Below are 23980 nucleotides of genomic sequence, written 5' to 3'. Positions count from 1 at the left end.
CTCTGGAATATACTGGGAGAGGTTATGTGGGTACACGGCAGGTTAGAGATAAGGAACAGAGGGCACACCAACCTAGCGGATTACCTTTGCAACCATTTATTGAATTAAAAAAAAAAAAAAAAAAAAAAAAAAAATGAGATATATAATGTGTATATATATATATATATATATATATATATATATATATATATATGAAAATATAAATATATATATATATGTATATATATAAATATATATGTATATATATATATATATATATATATATATATATATATATATATATATATATATATATATATATATATATATATATATATACATACACATACACACACATACATACACACACACTCAAAAATACATCAATAGACTTAAAGTCCAAAGAATGCTCAGACCACCCTGATTGGCTCGACAGATCCTGAGTGTGAGAATGTCCAAATTATCTGACGCATAGGGCGGGGGGGGGGGGGGGGGTCCCCTCTTCCTTAGAACCAAATTTGCAACATTCATGGCTGGTCTTTATATAATGTATATTCATACCCAATAGTCTAATTTACAATAGATGTACTGTAAAAGACATTAAGACCAACTCTAGTATCATGCACAAAAAAACTCAAAGGACCTCTTTATTCTATATAAATGGAAATAAAATGTATATATTTGAAAGAGAGCCAAAGTAAATAGCTGATTTTAAAACTTAGGTTATTAAAAAGCCCACTGAGGATAATGCGCTAGGCTGGTGTGCCCCTTTCTTTGTTTTTATTTGCAGTGTCTGGTTGACCACCCCGGTCGTAGAGGGCAGCAAAGCTTAGCCATAGTGGATGCCAAGTGTGAGTTCCGTGATAGAGGCAGCCTGAGGACCTAGTCCTGAGCGCAGGAGCAGGGTGCTCAGCATCACTATTTTCATTTCTGGAGTAATAACAAGTGATCCTGTCCCAACTGTCCACAAGGCTGGACTGTACATAAAGTCAAGGCTTCATCCATCACAGTGGGAATGCCCCCAAAAGGGTCTTCAGGAAGTTAGTGATGGACCATGGGCTCTGGACCTGTATAGCACCCAGCGGCTAACTCAACGTGTTGTACCAAGTGCCAATGTGAGTGCCCATGCAGGATCCAGGCCGAAAGCAGCATTACAGGCTATTCCGACAGCAGTGGGTTGCGCTGATCTGAACACTGCTTCTATGTTTGCATTAGAAGACAGTAAGGGTTGAATAATTTGAAAATAAAATAAACTAGTTGGCGACTTGAGGCGATTTTCTCCATTGGAGGAGAAAAGGTTCATCACCTTCAGACACCAGCACAAAACTGAGGGCTCACAGATTGGGGTAGGGTTATAGGGGAGGAGCCCATGGGGCATGTCCTTTTAAATGTTTGCCAGTGTCTATTCACCTGAAGGTACACGCTCCTAACGCATTGTATGAACACTCTGCCTGTGTCCTGTACAATTTAGATATGGGGGTTTCTCATATAAAAGCACATATAAAAAAGACAAAAATACTGTATATACTCACCAATAACTGACTATTTAATATGAAAGCCAACAAACTTCTTCAAATAATGCACATACAGAAAGAAAACTGAATATGTCAAACATCTGGTGCAACAAGATTATTATCATCATCTTTGTACTGTACCTGTGCAACATCATCTCTGCAATTCCATTTCACAGCTAGAAGCAGCTTAGGGAGGATATCAGGAGTATTCAGACAATAATGCCTGCAAAATTAAATAAGGAATAAGACAAAGGCATTAGATGAAACCAGAACAAGAAATGAACACGGTCAGCCATTTTACACATACAAATTTTAGATTTCTTCCTCACAGAAAACATCACAGGGCCCCGATATCTCTGACATGGGTTCAACTTTGTCGAACTGTCATCACTCTTCCCAAAGGAAGCGCCTCAGTGGCTAATAAAATAAATTCTCAGTGGACAATCTGCCTATTATTGTGTGTCACCAGAACTTAAAACCAGAGTGATGTGTAGGAAATATGCAAGGCAGAGGGGTAGGTGGCGAATAAGTATTTTAAACAAAACTTCAGGCAGACAAGGGGGAAACTTGTGAATTGCATTGGATTCAGATATTCAAAGCTTAAACTCTGAAGACAAACTAATGTTTCCTTTAATACTACTGTAATGCAGTCAGGCACAAACAATAAATAGGTCTTCCATTTTTCTTTTTTTTTCTAACACTACAATTTGTTGCAGCAGTGGAGCACTTCATGAGCACCACGGTTGACTGGATCACTGAAGGGGGTGAGCCAAGGTCGCTGGAGATCTGGACTGTTGTAATCCGTGTTCATCCCACCGAATAATGGAAGGTAGTGAACTGAGTGCTTGGAGTTCGATCTCACATTCTGCACTTCACTTTTTTTTTTTGCAGAAAGACTTCACTTTCTATATGTACTCTCTTCTACTGTATTTCATTTCTGGTCTATGCAAAAAAAAAAATCAATGACTTCTCGAAACTTACTTATTAGAGACAGGTTTACAATTGTTTAGGGCCGGAAACAAATAATTGATTAATCGACAACTAAATAGATTGTCAACTATTTTCATAATCGATTAGTTGGTCAGCTAATTTGTTTTTGCTTTTTTGGTACAATAGACTTCAATGAAGAAGGTGCAGAAAAGCATGTAGTGCGTTTTTCCCGCAATTTGCGTTTTTTAATCTGTCCAACACCAAATTGGCCAAAAAAAAGCATTAAAAATGCAAAACCCAACAAAAAGCACTGCAGAAACGGATTAAAAGCAAACAGCATAGGTGTGAACTTAGCCTTATGCTGGCCATACACGTATCGATTTTTGGACGAGACTATTCATACAAAAAATCTTTGTACATTCGCTGAATGAAAGAATATTTAAAAACTTAAAAACTTGCTTTTAACATGCAGTTTTAAAATGAATGTACATTCTGAACGAAAACCATATACAATGTCTGAAAATTGCTTTGACCAACAAGTTCTCTAGTCTGCTCCTTCGAATTTGCCCATCACTGTGGTAGCAAACGAACGTTGATTTGACCCCACTATTGATTAGAAAATCAAAAAAAAAAAAAAAAAAAAAATGAAAGTTTTTCAAAAGGAAGACATTGTTTTTGTATGGCTAGCATAAGTGACAGGTGCAGGTAGCTTTTATTAAGCCACCGGCCTATGACCAGGGAGTCTGTCATACATAATATAGTATCTCACAAGAGTACACACCTCACCATTTTTGTAAATATTTTATTATATCTTTTCATGTGACAACACTGAAAAAATTAACCTTTGCTACAATGTAAAGTAGTGAGTGTACAGCTTGTATAACAGTGTAAATTTGCTGCCCCCCCCCCCCCCCAAAACGCAACACACCGCCATTATTGTCTAAACTGCTGGCAACAAAAGTGAGTACACCCCTAAGTGAAAATGTCCAAATTGGGCCCAATTAGCCATTTTCTCTTCCCAATGTCATGTGACTCAGTGTTACAAGGTCTTAGGAGTGAATGGGGAGCAGCTGTGTTAATTTGGTGTTATCCCTTCCATTCTCTCATACTAGTCACTGGAAGTTCAACATGGCACCTCGTAGCAAAGAACTCTGAGGATCTGAAAAAAAGAATTGTTGCTCTACATAAAGCTGGCCTAGGTTATAAGAAGATTGCCAAGACCCTGAAACTGAGATGCAGTACGGTGGCCAAGACCATACATAGGTTTAACAGGACAGGTTCCGCTCAGAACAGGCCTTGCCATGGTCAATCAAAGTTGAATACATGTGCTCAGAGTCATATCCAGAGGTGGTCTTTGGGAAACAGGCATATGAGTGGTGCCAGCATTGCAATAAAGTTTGAAGGGGTGGTGGGTCAGTCTGTCAGTGCTCAGACCATACGCCGCACACTGCATCAAATTGGTCTGCATGGCTGTCATCCCAGAAGGAAGCCTTTTCTAAAGATGATGCACAAGAAAGCCCGCAAACAGTTTGCTGAAGACAAGCACACCAAGGATATGGATTACTGGAACCATAACCTGTGGTCTGAGGAGACCAAGAGAAACTTATTTGGTTCAGATGGTGTCAAGCGTGTGTGGCGGCAACCAGATGAGGAGTACAAAGACTACAGTCAAGCATGGTGCTGCCGGCACCGGGGAGCTACAGTTCATTGAGGGAACCATGAATTCCAACATGTACTAAGCAGAGCATGATCCCCCTCCCTTCGGAGACTGGGCCAAAGGGCAGTATTTCAACATAACCCCCAACACACCTCCAAGATGACCACTGCCTTGCTAAAGAAGCTGGGGGTAAAGATGATGGCCTGGCCAAGCATGTCTCCAGACCTAAACCCTATTGAGCATCTGTGAGGCATTCACAAACAAAAGGAGGAGCGCAAGGTCTCTAACATCTAACAGCTCCGTGATGTCGTCATGGAGGAGTGGAAGAGTACACCAGTGCCAGCTGTGAAGCTCCATGCTCAAGAGGGTTAAAGCAGTGCTGGAAAATATTGGTGGCCACACAGAATATTGACACTTTGGGCCCAGTTGGGACATTTTCACTTAGGGGTGTACTTACTTTTGTTGCCAGCGGTTTAGACATTAATGGCTGTGTGTTGAGTTATTTTAAGGGGACAACAAATTTAGACTGTTATACAAGCTGTACACTCACTACTTTACATTGTAGCAAAGTGTAATTTCTTTAGTGTTGTCACATGTAAAGATATAATAAAATATTTACAAAAATGCGAGGGGTGTACTCACTTTTTGGATGGTTTATATTAGAGTTCTGTCTAAAAATTGGCAACAGTCTTTAATTTTGTTTATTTTTTTAAATAAGAAAATTTGATGTCAGAGTCTGATATTTACCAGATTCATCCTCTAATAGTATAAACATCTCATCTGTCTGTTATTCTCAGAGTGGATTTGAGATTTTGCTCCCTAACCATATAGTTGGTTATTTATATTTACCACTGGATATAGATATTTAAGAATAAATTGCCTTTTTTTAAACTTTACATATTAAAAGAAGATGTACAGCTAAAGCTCGTTTGCCTGTACATCTCCTATGGACCACAGGAGTGCAGTTTGTTCTGCACTGCTCTGACCAGTTTACAGCAGAGAGCGGGCTGAAGTCCGCTCTCTGCTGACGTCACAGAAGTAGGTCCAGGCTCCACATCATCACGACTACGGAGTCGGGATTTGCCAGATCCCTGGACCGACACTGGCTCAGCCTCTTACCAAGATGATGAGACTCAGAACTGGCTGCTCCTCACCCCTACACAACCCAGCGCTCCAGTGAGCGAGGGCTGAGAGACAGCAGCCCTCTGCTCACGGAGCTGTGAGAACCAAGTGATTAGCGGTGTTTGATTGCTCTGTTTTCAGTGTAGAGGCACCGTGGGACAGATGCAGCATCGGTCCTAGACAAGTAGGCTTCTGGAAAAAAAAAAGAAACCCATACTTCTCTTAACTAAATTATACTCCACACTTTAAGGTTATTATCGGATTAATCGAATGAAACAAAATAGGCCAACTAATCGATTATGAAAATCGTTAGTTGCAGCCCTACAATTTTTTTATACTGTACTTTCTTAAAAAAAAAAAAATGAACGACCTAAACAGGTAATCTATCTAAAGTGCTGTACCAAGAATGCCTTGTGATGTTCCAGAGAAATTGGATTTCAGCATTATTTTAATGCAACACACCACAGCAGAAATAAAAAAAAGGTCTTGTGTTGATCTATCCAGCACACTAAGGAACAGTGGGTAAAGCACTTTTTAAGGCTTGTTTGCAAGAAACTTAAAGCAGTCAGGTCAAATGAGTGGTACCTGTGACTCCAGAGAAACTCTTTTTCTTGCTCAGTAATTTCAGAGAGAGGGTCCCGGGCAGAAATGGCTTTGAGTTGCTCTTTATCACTCTCCCGGACTTCATTATCTCTAGCTATTCTGCTTGCCTGCATTAAAAAAAAAATATATATATATATTCCAAAATGGATGAAAGTCATTATTTTCCTCAAACAATACCCCATAATGACAACGTGAAAGTAGTTTAAGATCTTTGCAAATTTATTAGAAAAAAAAAAAATAATAATTGCACGTACATAAGAGTATTCACAGCCTTTGCCATGACAAACAAAGTTGAGCTCAGGTGCATTCTGTTACCACTGATCATCTTTGAGATGTTTCTACATCCTGATTGGAGTCCACCTGTGGTAAATTCAGTTTATTGAACAGGATTTGGAAAGGCACACATCTGTCTATATAAAAGGTCCCACAGTTAACAGTGCATGTCAGAGCACAAACCAAGCCATGAAGACCAAGGAATTGTCTGTAGCCCTCCGAGACAGGATTGCATCAAGGCACAGATCTAGAGATGGGTACAGAAAAAGGTCTGCAGCATTGAATGTCCCAATGAGCACAGTGGCCTCCCATCATCCATAAATGGAAGAAGTTTGGAACCACTAGGACTGTTGCTAGAGCGGGCCGCCCTGCAAAACTGAGCGATCAGGGGAGAAACTCTGACAGAGCTCCAGCATTTCTCTGTGGAGAGAGGGAACCATCCAGAAGAACAACCATCTCTGCAGCACTCCATCAATCAGACCTGTATGGTAGAGTGGCCAGATGGAAGCCACTCCTCTGTAAAAGGCACATGACAGCCCACTTGGAGTTTGCCAAAAGGCACCTGAAGGACTCTCAGACCATGAGACAAAATTCTCTGGTCTGATGAGACAAAGATTAAATTCTTTGGCCTGAATGGTAAGCCTTATGTCTGGAGGAAACCCAGGACCGTTCATCACCTGGCCAATACCATCCCTACAGTGAAGCATGGTGGTGGCAGCATCATGCTGTGGGGATGTTTATCAGCTGCAGGCATTGGGAGACTAGGATCGAGGGAAAGATGAATGCAGCAATGTACAGAGACATCCTTGATGAAAACCTGCTCCAGAGCACTCTGGACTTCAGACTGGGGCGAAGGTTAATCTTCAAACAGGACAACAACCCTAAGCACACAGCCAAGACAACAAAGAAGTGGCTACGGGAGACCTCTGTGAATGTTGTTGAGTGGCCCAGCCAGGGCCCTGACTTGAACCCGATTGAACATCTCTGTAGAGATCTGAAAATAGTTGTGCACCAAAAAAATTGATTTAAAATTATTTCGAAATAAGGCTGTAACATAACAAAATGTGGAAAAAGTGAAGCGATGTGAAAACTTTCCAGATGCACTGTTTTGCAAGCATTTCTTTCTTTGAGCCCTTGTTCACATTGGAGCGATTTGTCAAGTCACAGCCCATTGCCGGCAATGGCACCGTTCCAAATCGGTTTAACACCAACTTTGCAGTACTGCACCAATTTGAAAAAGTAGTTCCTGCACTACTTTTGCTGATTTCAGGTGCAACTTCAATAGACATCTGTGCATAAAGCTGCACAGATGTCTTTCAAGTAGAACCTGAAATCACACTGACCTGCTATTTTGAAATTGTGCTCCCACAACTAAGACCATTTAAAGGCTCAGGAACCTTTACAGGTGTTTTGAATTAAATAGAGTGTGACACCATGAATCTACAATATTGAACTTTTTCACAATATTCTAATTTTCTGAGATACTGAATTTCAGGTTTTTACTAGCTGTAAGCCATAATCATCAAAATTAAAAGAAAGAAATGCTTAAAATATAACACTCGTGCGTGATGAATCTATATAATATAGGAGTTTCCCTTTTTTAATCACTTGCCTACTGTGCACTTAAACACCCTTCCCATCCAGGCCAATTTTCAGCTTTCAGCGCTGTCACACTTTGAATGACAATTGCGCGGTCATGCTACACTGTACCCATTTGAAATTTTTATCATTTTTTTCACACAAATAGAGCTTTCTTTTGGTGGTATGTAATCACCTCTGGGTTTTTTATTTCTTACAAAAAAAAAAAAAAAAAGAATAAAGACAGAAAATTTTGAAAAAAAAAAAAGTTTTTCTTATTTTCTGCGAGTAAATTTTGAAAATAAATTTTTCTCCTTCACTGATGTGCGCTGATGAGGCGGCACTGATGGGCACTGATAGGCTGCACTGATGGGCACTGATGAGGAGGTACTAATATGCTGCACTGATAGGCGGCACTGGTAAGCACTGAGAGGCCGCACTGCTGGGCACTGAGAGGCCGCACTGCTGGGCACTGAGAGGCGGCACTGCTGGGCACTGAGAGGCGGCACTGCTGGGCACTGAGAGGTGGCACTGCTGGGCACTGAGAGGTGGCACTGCTGGGCACTGAGAGGTGGCACTGCTGGGCACTGAGAGGTGGCACTGAGAGGTGGCACTGCTGGGCACTGAGAGGCGGCACTGACTGGCGGCACTGATGGGCACTGGCGGATGGCACTGGACACTGACGGGTGGCACTGATGAGCGGCACTGATGGGCAGCAACATCAGTACCCACACTCAGTGCCCATAGTGCTGCCAGTCAGTGCTCATCAGTGCCTAGATGAGCAGGCACTGACTGGCAGCACTATGGGCACTGATTGTGGGCATTGATGGGGGCACTGATGGCGGGCACTGTGGGCACTGTGTGTATGTTTTTACCTTTTAGTAATCAGGGCACTGGTGATCAGTGCCCTGATTACATCGCTGTGTGTCCCTGGCGCTGTGAGGCTCCCCCTCCTTCCTCACACTGCAGGCTCTGTGTGAGGAAGGAGCGCCGGCGATGAGAGATGATCTCATATGTTTACATATGAGATCATCGCTCATTGGACGGCCCGATCACGTGGTGAATGGCCGCTGTGATTGGCCATTCACCACGATCTGTCCCTTGGACACGGCCGACACAGATTTTCCCCGCTGCGCGCTCGCGGGAGCGCGCGGGGGGGCGTGTCACTGGAGGCCGTTTAAAAACGGCCTCCCGAAAATTAGAGTCCGCGCTGCAGCCGTATATAGGCTGTAGCGCGGATGGCAGCAGGTTAAATTGAATTACTGAAAAATGGATTTTTGTAAGATCTTACCGTAAAATCCTTTTCTCTTAAGCTCATTGACAGACGTAGTCTTCTTGATTCTCAAGAGCTGGGTTATGTTGTCTCCGCAGGAGTAGGACTAGGCAGAAAGACAAAACGTTCTGGCTCCACCTTAGGGGCAGTCCCTGAGGGTATATCCTCCCTCTCTCTGCTACAGGGAATCAGTTCTGTTCTAAAGCAGTAACAGAGAATTTAACCCAACCCAACTCAATGATAGAGGGGCGGGTACTACGTCTGTCAATGAGCTTAAGAGAAAAGGATTTTACGGTAAGATCTTACAAAAATCCATTTTTCTCTATCGCTCATTGACAGACGTAGTCTTCTTGATTCTCAAGAGCTGGGACATCCAGAAGCAGTGCCACAAATGAGGGGTGGGATTGACAAAAATCAAAATCCAATCTAGAAGGCCCAACCGGTGCCAAACTAGAAGTTTTAAAGGCTCATTATAAACAAAGAATGAGACTCAAAAGAAAAATTTCCAACGGAAAAAACCCTCGAGGCAGACCACTGGTCTCCTCAAATGGCGGCCTGCAAAACCTTGCGGCCAAACACGGCATCAGATGATGCCATTACATCAACTTTATAATGTTTTGTAAAGGTATGCACCGACGACCAGGTAGCCGCCTTGCACACCTGGACCACTGACGCCTGATGGCGAAAGGCCCATGACGCACTAAGTGCCCGAGTGGAGTGCGCCTTAACAGGAACGGGGGCTCCCGACCCTTAATAGAATAAGCCTGTACCACCGTCTGTCTGATCCATTTGGAAATGGTTGCGGCAGATGCAGGCAACCCCTTTTTGGGTCCATCCGGGATCACAAAAAGTGAATCCGTCTTGCGAAACGAGTCTGTCGTTTTTAAGTATACCCTGATCGCCCGGACCACATCCAAGGAGTGTAAAGCAAACTCCCGAGGATGACTGGGCTTAGGACACAGGGAAGGTAATACAATTTCTTCATTTAGATGAAATTCTGAAACCACTTTTGGTAGGAAGGATGGATTCGGACGAAGAACCACCTTATCTCTATGAACCACCAGATATGGGGAACGACAAGATAAAGCGGCCAGTTCTGACACCCTGCGTGCAGAAGTGATAGCCACCAAGAAGGCCACCTTCTGGGACAACGTAGGTAGAGGAATCTCCCTAATATCTTCAAAGGGAGGTTTCCGAAGAACCGACAATACTAAATTAAGATCCCAGGGTGGTAACGGCGCGCGCACTGGCGGAGCCAGATGTCGCACCCCCTGGATGAAATTCCGCACCAAGGAATGAGTAGCCAAAGGCTTCTGAAAGAAGATAGCTAAAGCTGAGACCTGACCCTTGATAGTGCTCAAGGCCAGTTTCTGCTCAACCCCTTGTTGCAGAAAAGCTAATATTCGACTAACCGAATAAGACCGTGGACGGAACCCCAAAGGTTCACACCATGCAATGTAGGACTTCCATGTGTGATGATAAATCTTTCTGGAAGTCGCTTTCCTTGCTTCAACTAGAGTAGGAATAACTGAAGCTGACAATCCCTTGTCCTTCAGCACCTGGGTCTCAATAGCCAGGCCGTTAAAGCCAGCGATCGTAAAGCAGGATGGAAGATCGGTCCCGGAGACAGTAGGTCCTCCCTGAGAGGAAGTCTCCACGGGACGTCCGCCACCAGTCTGACCACGTCGGCGTACCAAGCTCGACGAGGCCAGTCCGGAGCTACCAGAATTACTGGAATTCCTTCCTCCTCTATCCTGCGAAGAAGTCTTGGCAGTAACGCGAGAGGAGGGAAGGCATACATTAGCTGGTATTGCCCCAACGGGGCGATCAGTGCGTCTGCGGTCTCTGCTAGAGGATCGCGGGAGCGAGCCACGAATCTCTGTACTTTCCTGTTGAATCGTGATGCCAACAGATCCACATCCGGGGTGCCCCACCGTAGGCACAACTGGTGGAAAACGTCTGGATGGAGGGACCATTCCCCCTGATCCAGAGTCTGACGGCTGAGATAATCTGCCTGCCAATTCTCCACCCCCGGAATGAACACCGCAGAGATAGCTGGAACAAATCGTTCCGCCCAGCGAAGAATGCAAGCCACTTCTTTGGCCGCTCGGACACTCTTGGTGCCCCCCTGGTGATTGACATAAGCCACGGCCGTGGCATTGTCCGACTGGATCCAAACCGGGCTGCCCTGGAGCTGCTCGGTCCAGTGAATCAGACAAAGTCTGATCGCTCTCAGTTCCAATACATTTATCGGTAACCTGGATTCTTCCGGGGACCAAAGTCCCTGGACAGATAACTGACCGAGAATTCCTCCCCATCCGGATAGACTGGCATCCGTGGTCACTATCGTCCAATATATTGGCAGAAATGACTTTCCCTGGCTGAGCATCGGAGACCGAAGCCACCAGACCAGAGACTCTCTGGTCTGTTTGCTCAATCGGATCGGATTGTCCAGGGATTCCGGATTCCGATTCCATCTGAGAAGAATCTCTTGCTGAAGAATTCGGGTATGGGACTGGGCAAATGGGACTGCTTCGAAGGAAGCCACCATCAACCCCAGAACCCTCATGCAAGTCCGAAGGGAAGACCAGCTGTTGGATAGTAACAACTGGACTGCAGATTGAATCTTTCGGAGTTTCCCTACCGGAAGGAAAACTCTTGTCCTGACTGTGTCTAGAATTAGACCCAGATATTCGAGCCTCTGGGTGGGAACCAGAAATGACTTTTGCTGGTTCACCAGCCACCCGAATTCCTGTAAAGAAATCATAGTAATTTCTATGTTTTGTAGCAAGGTCTGAGGAGACTCTGCATGAAGCAGAAGATCGTCTAGGTAACCAAGAATCGATATGCCTCTTTGGCGCAGTAGTGCCAACATTGGGGCCAACACCTTCGTGAAGACCCGAGGAGCCGTGGCGAGACCGAAAGGTAACGCCACGAACTGATAGTGGTTCTCTTCTACGGAAAAGCGTAGAAACCGCTGATGTCCTGCGAAAATGGGAATGTGAAGATATGCGTCCTTGATGTCTATGGACGCTAGGACATCCCCTGGATGCAGGAAGGCTGCTACTGTGCGAATGGACTCCATTCTGAATTTTCTTATGTTGACAAAAGAATTGAGTGCCCTTAAGTCCAGAATTGGACGCACTTTGCCCTCTTTCCTGGGTATTGTAAATAGGTTTGAATAAAACCCTTGAAAACGTTCTGTCCAAGGAACGTGGACTACCACTCCTTGTTGTAGTAAATCCGTGACTGCTCTCCGCAGATCTTCTAAACGATCCGGGGATAGTCGAATATTGGAAGGGAAGAATCGCGCCGGTGGGAGAGATCGAAACTCGATCTTGTACCCTGACCTTATGACTTCGCAAACCCACTTGTCCGGGATTCTGGAAAGCCATGGATCCGGGAACCGGCGAAGACGTCCCCCCACCCCAGTTATGGGTGGGGGCGCACCTTCAGGCTTTGGACGATTTATCTTCAGGTCTGGAGGGGGCGGGCTTTTGCTTGCCCGACCAACGACCCCTGACGCCTCCTGAAGGAGCTTTGGAGGACTTAATTTTTTCACCCGAAAAAACCTCTTGTGAGCAGAAAAAGAAGGCCCTCGTTTTTGACGAGTTCCTTTACCTTTAAAATTTTGCGGTAAAAAGGTGCTCTTTCCACCCGTGAGATCCTTAATGATCTCATCTAAGTTGGCTCCAAATAGACGCTCTCCTAAAAAGGGGATATTAGCCAATGCTTTTTTGGAACCTTGGTCGGCTAACCAACCTTTTAGCCACAGTGTACGCCTGAGAACCACTGCTGAGACTGATGCTCGCGCCAATAATGGAGTGGCGTCTAACGCCGCATCACACACAAACTGTAACCCCTGTATCATTTGTTCCAACAAATCTGATACCGCCTGAGGGACCTCTTCTAAGTCCCAGCGTAAATACTTGGTCCATTCAGTTACAGCCTGCGAAACCAGACCCATAGCTATTATAGGTCTGAAAGCTGATCCAATCAAGGAAAACATGGTGCGAGACATAGCTTCTATCTTGCGATCCACTGGATCTTTAAAAGACGGAGCGTCTTCTAGAGGAATAACCGTGGCTTTATTCAATCTAGCAATTGGTGAATCCACCACAGGTGGTTCTGTCCATTTCTTAATGAGGGTTTCCTCAAACGGATAACGCCTGTTAATGCATTTAGAAATAGTAAAAGTGCGTTTTGGCAGACGCCATTCTTCTTCGATTGGATTGCCAAAACATTTGGGCAATGGAAAAACCTTCGCCACTTTGATGCGTTTTTTAGTCCCAAAAGGGATTTCAGTTTCAGCTATTTCCGACGGAATACCCTGTAATCTTAAGGTTTCTTGAACAGATACAATGAGTGCGTTTACCAACGCTTCCTCTCTGGCTATGGCTGATGCCGAAACATCCTCCTCACTGTCTGAAGAGACAGTACCCGAGACACCAATCCCAGATGAAGTACCTGCAACTGCAGAAATAGGCTCAGAGTCTGAATCCGAGGTTTCAGATAATAAGGGGTTAGGCGGGGGTCGCTTTCTTGCGCCCTGTCCCTGACAAGCCACTTCCACCCGGGACACAAAAGTTTCCATAATAGCTGACAAAGATTCAATCGTCAGTGGGGTGCTGGAGGATCCTGCAGACCCCTCGAGGGGATCCGGAGGAGATACATGAGTGGTAGGGTCCATGTTAATTCATGACACCTTTGCCAGAAAAAACAAAAAAACTTTTTTTTTTATTTTTTTTTTTTTTTTAGGTGTCTCCCCCTAGCGCAATAGCGCCCCTCAGAGTACCTGCTTCTCGATCCCCACAGAGAGAGAGAGGGACCCCCAAGGCTCACCAACCGATGCAGTGAAGTTTCCAACCAACTGCAGTCAGCGTCTGTCTTTTACAGACTGGAAGGAGCTGTTGCTTTTTCCCGGGTAGAAGGACGTGGCTCCGCCCCCTGTGTACGCCTTCAGGCGTTCCCAGCTCTCCACGAGGTAGCTGGGCTCATGAAACATGGCCGCCCCCATACAAGAGACATAAGACTCCAAAAACATGGCGGCCGGCGTGACCTGAGGACATACATGCACTTGGTCTACGGCAAAATGGCGGCGGACCGCCAAAATCGTTTTCCCAGCACATCCACCTGCATCTCTGCTAAGTGGCGATATATTGATCTACAGGAGATACACTACAAATAAGGTAGGATTATACCTCCTATGTCTGCTGTAATATTACAGTCTGCTGGGTAGAGTGTTAGCTCTCAAACCAAGTCCACTTCCCACAAAACACATACTGTATTTACAAGGGGGACTTTTTAGTGTCAGATATATACTGACCATGTATGGAGGGGCCCATAATTCATACTGCCTCATAACGAGGAAAGAAAAAAGGGAACGTTTACTCACCATACCAAACCGACAGGCACCCTCTCTTCACAATACCCTCTCCACCGGGGTGGGGGGTTGTGGACCACTCCGGACGCCTCGACTCTCTGGTTCCTGGCGTCCAAGCGAGACTTTTAACTCGCAAGGTCAGTCCCTCCACTGGGACTCCGTCGCGGCCGACCCAGCGCGGAGCTCTGGTCTGCACGCGCTCGTAGGCAGAAACCGGGGTGACCACTGGATCTCAACATCCAGCCCGTCGCCCGGCCCCGCATACTTACTTGAATGTGTCGCGGCCGACCAAGCGCAATGCAATGGTCTGCGCGCGCTCGTAGGCCGGCTGGGGTGACCACAAGTGTCGCCCAGTCCGGCGTTTTTGCTTGAAGATCTCACAGGAAAAAAACACTGGAGAAAAACTACCTAAAAAATGTTTTTTCTAAAGAAAAAAATCTTGCCAGGACCAAAAGATCCCAGCAAGGAACTTAGGTCCTTACTCCTGACTAGACAGAAAAAAACTGATTCCCTGTAGCAGAGAGAGGGAGGATATACCCTCAGAGACTGCCCCTAAGGTGGAGCCAGAACGTTTTGTCTTTCTGCCTAGTCCTACTCCTGCGGAGACAACATAACCCAGCTCTTGAGAATCAAGAATACTACGTCTGTCAATGAGCGATAGAGAAATACATTTTTGATGATATACTAATTTTTTGAGACGCCCCTATATAAACATACACACATACATATATACAGTGCCTTAAAAAAGTATTCATAAAAAAGTATTCATACCCCTTGAAACTTTCCACATGTTGTCATGTTAAAAAACGTAAGTGTATTTTTTGGGATTTTACGTGATAGACCAACACAAAGTGGCACATAATTGTGAAGTGGAAGGAAAAGAAATGGTTTTCAAATTTTTCTTTTTTTTTTTTTTACACATAAATATGCAAAAAAGTGCGTCGTGCATTTGTATTCAGCCCCCCCGAGTCAATACTTTGTAGAACCACCTTTCGCTGCAATTACTTTTGGGGATGTCTACCAGATTTGCACATCTAGAAAACGGAATTTTTGTAAAATCTTACCTGTAAAATTCCTTTCTCTGAGTCCTCCGACAGTCGCCGCCTCCTCTAAGTCCTCACTGTTGGGCATTGTCTTCCTATCCGTAGGAATAGCTAGGCATATAGACTTAGTCCAAAGACAAAAGGCATTAGCATATACACACCCACGGGGGCTGTCCCATCCGGTCAATACCCCCCCCCCCTTGCATCACCACTCCCAACTCAGTTTGGTAGCATAGCAGTAGGTAATAAGAACCCCAAAAGAGGGGCGGGGGCGGCGACTGTCGGAGGACTCAGAGAAAGGAATTTTACAGGTAAGATTTTACAAAAATTCCGTTTTCTCTTACGTCCTCCGACAGTCGCTGCCTCCTCTAAGTCCTCACTGTTGGGATGTCCCAAAGCAGTATAGACATGAGGGGTGGGAGACGCAACCGTAGAAAAGGCAACGCAGTACCCACATCAGAGAAAGGAATCTTACATGCACCGTAAGAGAACCAACTGGACAACAGAAAAAAACAATGCTCAACAGGAACAACAGCCCAGGAAAGCAAATGCCAGCAGCCAGGGACCCAGAGAAAAAATTCAAGGGTCCATCATGGCACTGCCGCACTGAGAACTTTGCGGACAAAAGAAGCATCAGCTGATGCCAGAACGTCTACTTTGTAGAACTTGGAAAAAGTGTGCACCGAGGACCAAGTCCCTGCCTTGCACACCTGGGCCACCGAGGCCCGATGCCAATAGGCCCAAGATGCACTCAAAGACCTGGTAGAGTGCGCCTTAACAGGGAAGGGCGGAACCCGTTCCTTCAAGGCGTAAGCCTGCTCAATGGTCTGTCTGAACCATTTGGCAATAGTTGCTGCGGACGCAGCCATGCCCTTCCGAGGTCCCTCAGGAAGGACAAAGAGGGAATCCGTCTTACAAAAGGACTCCGTAGACGACAGGTAAACCCTGATCGCCCCGACAACGTCCAAGGAATGCAACGCAATCTCCTTTGGATGTTTAGGCTTCGTACCAAGCGAAGGCAGGACAATGTCCTCATTAAGGTGAAATTCCGAGATCACCTTGGGAAGGAAAGATGGGGGTGGTCTCAAAACCACCTTATCCTTGTGAATGATCAAGTAAGAGGAGCGGCAAGACAACGCCGCCAGCTCCGACACCCTGCGAGCCGAAGTGATCGCCACTAGAAAAGCAACCTTTTTCGACAGCAGAGGCAAAGATATCTCCCTGATGTTTTCAAAGGGAGCACGCTGCAACACGGACAGAACCAAGTTCAAGTCCCATGGAGGTAAAGGCTCCTTCCTGGGAGGAGCCAGATGTCGCACACTTTGAATGAAGGTGCGCACCAAAGAACGAGATGCCAAAGGGCGTTGGAAAAGAACAGCCAGTGCAGACACCTGGCCCTTTATCGAGGTCCGCGTCAGGCGCTGATCCACTCCAGACTGGAGGAAAGCCAAAATTCTCGACACCGAGTAAGAACGAGGGGAGAACCCCCTGGACTCACACCAGGAGAAATAGGCTTTCCAGGTACGGTAATAAATCTTACCAGAGGAGGATTTTCTAGCCTTGATCAGGGTAGGAATAACCTCAGGAGATAGACCCTTGTCCTTCAAGAGCTGGGTCTCAACAGCCAGGCCGTTAAAGCCAGCGACTGTGAAGCAGGATGGAAGATCGGAGCTTGAGACAGGAGATCTTCCCGCAGAGGCAGACGCCACGGAGGCGCCACTGCCAGGTGAACAACGTCGGCGTACCAGGACCGGCGAGGCCAGTCCGGCGCCACAGGAATCACCATGTGCGGTTCCGAGACCAATCTGCGAAGGAACCGGGATAGTAATTGAATCGGAGGAAAGGCGTACATCAGACGATACTGATGCCAAGGGGCCACCAACGCATCCGAGGCGTCCGCCAACGGATCGCGCGTTCTTGCCACGAACCTTCCCACCTTTTGATTTAGCCGGGATGCGAACAGATCCACGTCTGGGGATCCCCACGTCGCACACAGCATCTGAAAGACCTCCGGGTGCAGGGACCATTCCCCCTGGTCAAGGGTCTGGCGGCTCAGATAGTCTGCCTGCCAATTTTCCACACCCGGAATGTGAACTGCCGAGATCGCCGGGACATGAGTCTCGGCCCAAGACAGAATATCGGTCACCTCCCGGGCTACTCGAGCACTCCTGGTGCCCCCCTGGTGGTTGATGTAAGCCACCGCGGTAGCATTGTCCGTCTGTACGCGAACAGGCAGGCCCTGGAGACGGTCCGACCACTGGAAGAGACAGTTTTATCGCTCGTAGTTCCAGCACATTTATTGGGAGGGAGGATTCCTCCTCCGACCAAGTGCCCTGGGCAGACAGGTTGCCCAGGACTCCGCCCCAGCCCGACAGGCTAGCGTCCGTGGTAACCACTGTCCACACCAACGGGCGGAAGGACAAGCCTTCCGCCACCGACGGGGACTGGATCCACCACAGAAGAGCCAATCTGGTCTGGCGACTCAAGGAGACATCCAGATCCAAGGACTGAGGAAGTCTGTCCCACCTGGCCAGGATCTCCGTCTGGAGAGCCCGCATGTGGAACTGGGCAAAGGGAATCGCCTCGAAGGCCGACACCATCAACCCCAGGCCCAGCATGCAGGTCCTGAGTGACGAGGACGGATTGTCCCTGAGGGACCCGATTTCGTCCCGCAAAGTCCGGAGCTTGTCCTCCGGCAAGAATACCTTAGCTTGAGCAGAGTCCAGAACCATTCCCAGATAGGGAAGGTGGAGCGACGGAGACAATGCTGATTTTTGAACGTTGATGGTCCACCCGATCTCCTGGAGCGTCTGTACCATGATGGACAGATCGCGCACAAGGTCCTGACTGGCACGCGATCTCAGAAGCAGATCGTCCAGGTACCCCAGGACCGCAGTGCCCTGGGCCCACAGCAGGCCCAGGACCGGTGCCAACACCTTGGTAAACACTCTGGGTGCCGAAACGAGACCGAACGGCAACGCCACAAACTGGTAGAGGTCCTCTGCAATAGCGAACCGAAGGTACCGCTGATGACCCTCGAAAATGGGGATGTGCATTCTTCAGATCTATCGAAGCCAGGAATTCTCCCGGACTCAAGGAGGCCACTACCGAACGAAGAGACTCCATTCGAAACTTCCGAACATGCACGAAGCGGTTCAGTGCTTTCAGGTCCAGAATAGGACGCACTTTGCCCTCCTTCCTGGGCACAGTGAAAAGATTTGAATAAAACCCCCGAAACCTGTCCCGATAAGGCACCGGGACAATCACCCCCTGAGCAAGCAGGTCCTGCACCGCTTGATGCAAGTCCTGCAGAAGCCCCGGAAGCAGATGGAGATTGGAGGGAAAGAATCTGTCCGCCAGCCTGGAAAGGAATTCGATCTTGTAACCTGATCGAACGATTTCCTGGACCCACCTGTCCGAAATCCGGAGCAACCAAGGCTGGAGGAAACCGCGCAAACGTCCCCCACCCCTAAAACGGGTGAGGGCGCCCCTTCAGGCAGAGGCGGATTGTCCCGCCGAGCCGGCATTGCCAGTCTTCTGCTTACCCGCCCAGGGCTTCTTCTGGTTGCCCTGGGCCTTGAAGGGCTTGCCCTTGGATTGGTTCCGAAAGGCACAAAAGGACCCCCGATTGGATTTAGGCGCAGAACCCCGCTTGCCTCGGAAATACTTATTCTTCGGGTTCTGGGGTAGCATAGTGCTCTTGCCCCCCATGACGCCTTTTACCAGGGTATCCAACGCCTCGCCAAAAAGGCGAGAGCCAGCATAGGGAAAATCAGCAACTGTTTTCCGCGAGGACTGGTCGGCCGACCAGCTCTTCAGCCATATCATTCGCCGGTTAAGTACCGCGACACTCGAGAGGCGAGCCACCAAGGGGGCCTCATTTAAGGCTGCATCACACAAATACATGACTCGTTGGTGGATCTGGTCCACCATTTCCAGTCGGGCAGGCGGCACGTCATCAGACACAAGGTTGCTTCTGAGCATCTTAATCCAATCCGCCACCGCCTGAGCCACCATAACGGACGCGAAGACGGGTTTGAGCAGCGAACCCGCCACCGTATAGGAATGGCGGGCTAGAGACTCCAACCGCCGGTCCGTGGGATCCCGGAAAAACCGGGGTATCCTCAGTAGGAACCAAGGTAGCCTTGTTCAACACGGCCACAGTGTGATCTACCTGTGGAGGCACACACCATCGTGATTCCGTAGCCGGCGCAAAAGGATAAAGTAATTTGAACCGACTAGGCACCAGGAATGGACGTTTTAACGTGCGCCACATTTCATTAACAGTGTAATGAAATTCAGCTGGGCAGGGAAAGACCTGCACAGACTTGCGGGCCCTGTGCGTCCCAAATGAGGACACAACGCCCGGAGGACTGGGCTCATCCTCCAAATGTAAGGTATCCTTAACTGAAATAATCAACTCATCCATGGTCGCCCGTTCCTCAGGTGACCCTGGGGAGGATGTATCAACACCCTCCACCTCAGCCTCCCCCTCAGACCCCGGGGGGGCCAGGGATGAGCGGGACCCTGAGAAGGGCATGCTCGCAGCAGCAGCAGCAGCATATCCCCATCTGAATCAGAAGAGAGAGACAGCCTGGGCCATTTTCTCGCAGCCCGTTCAGACATCAGCATTTCCATATTTGCCACTAAAGTCACAAATACAGCAGCAAGATCAGGTCACAGCGGGGCCACAGGAGAACTGGGGCCCCCCACTAAAGCTGGAGGAAACTTGCTTTCCTGAGAATCCATGGCTCAAGTTATCAAAAAACTACAGTGCAAAAAAAAAGCAGTGTACTGTCCCCTTAAATAGCGCTGCGGAGTGCGCAGCCCACTGCTACGGTCACAGCTATGAAAGACCCCCAAAGGAGAAAAGAAACTGAGCCAGAAGCAGTATACAGGAGAAGACAGAGAGACAAACTGCAGAGCCCGCAGAGCGTTGCTACCTGTGTCCTTGCTGCCTGAAGGAAAAGGAAATGCTGCTGGAGGGGGCCGGACTATAAGCCAGACCCCAGGGAAAATGGCTGTCCCATAGGGATGCATTGGAGGCTACGCCAAGATGGCCTCCGACATGCGGCCGAACCGATCGTTCCACTGCCCACAAAATGGCGGCGGATGGCGCCAAAATTACATGTATAATCGCCCCAGAGGAGCTATACACGTGTGCCCACAGTAAACATGGCGGACCGCGCAAATTTCCCCCCGCAGCGGTCGCGGCACAAACACATAAGTCTGCACCCCCAAACATGCACCTAAGGTGACACAGGGACCCCCAGCAAACATACAGATCTGCACAAGCGAATCCCGCAGGGATCGCACAGGGAGTCACACAGGCACAGACATGGGGACACACAGCAACACAGACTGCCACCCCCGACAGAGGCCCCACACAGAAAAGTACTTACCTGTACCAGATGGCGTGGGGGAGCCTCTATGCACGGATAAACCTCTGTCCTCATCTGACAGGGAGTGCCGTGAGCCAGGGACATGACGCTGCAGCATCGCAGACGAGTCCTGTGAGGTAGCCACCTCACGGCTGCATCCCTGCAGCGAACAGGGATGGGTTGTTCTTAATGCCAGGGCGAACCATAGCTGAACGCTCAATGGTGGGCTGGGGGTCCATCTGACCCTCTGTGCCCTGGAGAACCAGGGCGGCCAGTCTGAATCCCAGCACCGCATGATCCATCTTCATCCGAAGAACAAACACTAAAGCTGACAAAATAAACAGCTAGTAAAGTGAGAGAAAAAAAACTGACATTTTCAAAGAAAATCAAAGAAAAGATTAGGAAGGCTGAGACAGAAGCCCCAGCACAAGGTAAGCCTGACTATTCCTGACGCTAGGCAAATTAAAACTGAGTTGGGAGTGGTGATGCAGGGGGGGGTATTGACCGGATGGGACAGCCCCCGTGGGTGTGTATATGCTAATGCCTTTTGTCTTTGGACTAAGTCTATATGCCTAGCTATTCCTACGGATAGGAAGACAATACCCAACAGTGAGGACTTAGAGGAGGTGGCGAATGTCGGAGAGAAAGAGAAATTAAATTTTTTTCCATTCTTCTTTGCAAAATAACTCAAGCTCTGTCAGATTGGATGGAGAGCATCTGAAAAGCAATTTTCAAGTCTTGCCACAGATTCTCAATCGGATTTAGGTCTGAACTTTGACTGGGCCATTCTAACACATGACTAAGCTTTGATCTAAGCCATTCCACTGTAGCTCTGGCTGTATGTTTAAGATTGTTTTCTTGCTGAAAGGTGTCTGCCCCAGCCTCAAGTCTTTTGCAGACTCTAACTGGCTTTTTTCTAAGATTGCCTTGTATTTGGCACCATTCATCTTCCCATCAACTCTGACCAGCTTTCCTGTCCCTGCTGAAGAAAAGCATCCCCACAACATGATGCTGCCACGATCATGTTTCACAGTGGGGATGGTGTGTACAGGGTGATGTGCAGTGTTAGTTTTCCACCACACACAGCGTTTTGCTTTTAGGCCAAAGTTCAATTTTGGTCCCATCTGACCTGAGCACCTTCTTCCACGTTTCCTGTGTCCCCCACATGGCTTTCTTCTTGCCACTCTTCCATATGGTCATATTTGTGGAGTTCACGACGAATAGTTGTCCTGAGGACAGATTCTCCTACCTGAGCTGTGGAGTTCTGCAGCTCCTCCAGCATTTCCATGGGTCTCTTGGCTGCTTCTCTGATTAATGCTCTCCTTGCCAAGCCTGTCAGCTTAGGTGGACGGCAATGTCGTGGTAGGTTTGCAATTGTGCCATACCTTTTCAATTTTTGGAAGGTGGATTGAACAGTGCTCAGTAAAATGTTCAAAGCTTAGAATATTTTTTTTTTTTTTTTTTTATAACCTAACCCTGCTTTAAGTTCTCCACAACTTTATCCTTGATCTGTCTGGTGTGTTCCTTGGCCTTCATGATGCAGTTTGTTCACTAATGTTCTCTAACAAACCTCTGAGGGCTTCACAGAACAGCTGTATTTATACGGAGATTAAATTACACACAGGTGGACTTATTTACTAATTAGATGACTTGAAGGCAATTGGTTCCACTAGATTTTAGCTAGGGATATCAGAGGAAAGGGTAAAGGGGGATTAATACAAATGCAAGCCACACCATTCACATATTTGTAAAAAAAAAAAAAAAAATTGAAAACCATTTATCGTTTTCCCTCCACTTTACAATTATGTGCCACGTTCTGTTGGTCTATCACTAAAAATCCCAATAAAATACATTTATATATATATACAGTGGGTACGGAAAGTATTCAGACCCCCTTAAATTTTTCACTCTTTGTTATATTGCAGCCATTTGCTAAAATAATTTAAGTTCATTCTTCTTCCTCATGAATGTACACATAGCACCCCATACTGACAGAAAAACACAGAATTGTTGACATTGTTGCAGATTTATTAAAAAAGAAAAACTGAAATATCACATGGTCCTAAGTATTCAGACCCTTTGCTGTGACACTCATATATTTAACTCAGGTGCTTTCCATTTCTTCTGATCATCCTTGAGATGGTTCTACACCTTCCTTTGAGTCCAGCTGTGTTTGATTATACTGATTGGACTTGATTAGGAAAGCCACACACCTGTCTATATAAGACCTTCCAGATCACAATGCATGTCAGAGCAAATGAGAATCATGAGGTCAAAGGAACTGCCTGAAGAGCTCAGAGACAGAATTGTGGCAAGGCACAGATCTGGCCAAGGTTACAAAAAGATTTCTGCTGCACTTAAGGTTCCTAAGAGCACAGTGGCCTCCATAATCCTCAAATGGAAGATGTTTGGGACGACCAGAACCCTTCCTAGAGCTGGCCGTCCGGCCAAACTGAGCTATTGGGGGAGAAGAGCCTTGGTGAGAGAGGTAAAGAGCAACTCAAAGATCACTGTGGCTGAGCTCCAGAGATGCAGTCAGGAGATGGGAGAAAGTTGTAGAAAGTCAACCATCACTGCAGCCCTCCACCAGTCGGGGCTTTATGGCAGAGTGGCCCAACGGAAGCCTCTCCTCAGTGTAAGACACATGAAAGCCCGCATGGAGTTTGCTAAAAAACACCTGAAGGACTCCAAGATGGTGAGAAATAAGATTCTCTGGTCTGATGAGACCAAAATAGAACTTTTTGGCCTTAATTCTAAGCGGTATGTGTGGAGAAAACAAGGCACTGCTCATCGCCTGTCCAATACAGTCCCAACAGTGAAGCATGGTGGTGGCAGCATCATGCTGTGGGGGTGTTTTTCAGCTGCAGGGACAGGACGACTGGTTGCAATCGAGGGAAAGATGAATGCGGCCAAGTACAGGGATATCCTGGACAAAAACCTTCTCCAGAGTGCTCTGGACCTCAGACTGGGCCGAAGGTTTACCTTCCAACAAGACAATGACCCTAAGCACACAGCTAAAATAACGAAGGAGTGGCTTCACAACAACTCCGTGACTGTTCTTTAATGGCCCAGCCAGAGCCCTGACTTAAACCCAATTGAGCATCTCTGCAGAGACCTAAAAATGGCTGTCCACCAACGTTTACCATCCAACCTGACAGAACTGGAGAGGATCTGCAAGGAGGAATGGCAGAGGATCCCCAAACCCAGGTGTGAAAGACTTATTGCATCTTTCCCAAAAAGACTC

At 47.1% G+C, this 23980-nt stretch overlaps 1 protein-coding gene across 1 annotated transcript in view; it reads right to left on the bottom strand.

Moving 5' to 3' along the window:
• Positions 1-23980, bottom strand: part of PIK3CA (phosphatidylinositol-4,5-bisphosphate 3-kinase catalytic subunit alpha) — a 318657-nt gene that overhangs the window by 154466 nt on the left and 140211 nt on the right. The window contains exons 10-11 of the mRNA XM_082248881.1: positions 5788-5912; positions 1635-1716 (exon numbers count right to left, since the gene is read on the bottom strand). Of these exons, the coding sequence (XP_082105007.1) occupies positions 1635-1716; positions 5788-5912 (207 nt within the window). The remainder of the gene's footprint in view (positions 1-1634; positions 1717-5787; positions 5913-23980) is intronic.

The sequence above is a fragment of the Pelophylax lessonae genome, assembly GCF_965119305.1.
Source record: "Pelophylax lessonae genome assembly, chromosome: 3".
Lineage (NCBI taxonomy): Eukaryota > Metazoa > Chordata > Amphibia > Anura > Ranidae > Pelophylax > Pelophylax lessonae.
The sequence above is the reverse complement of the archived record's forward strand: the minus strand, read 5'-3'. Positions and strand labels throughout refer to the sequence as shown.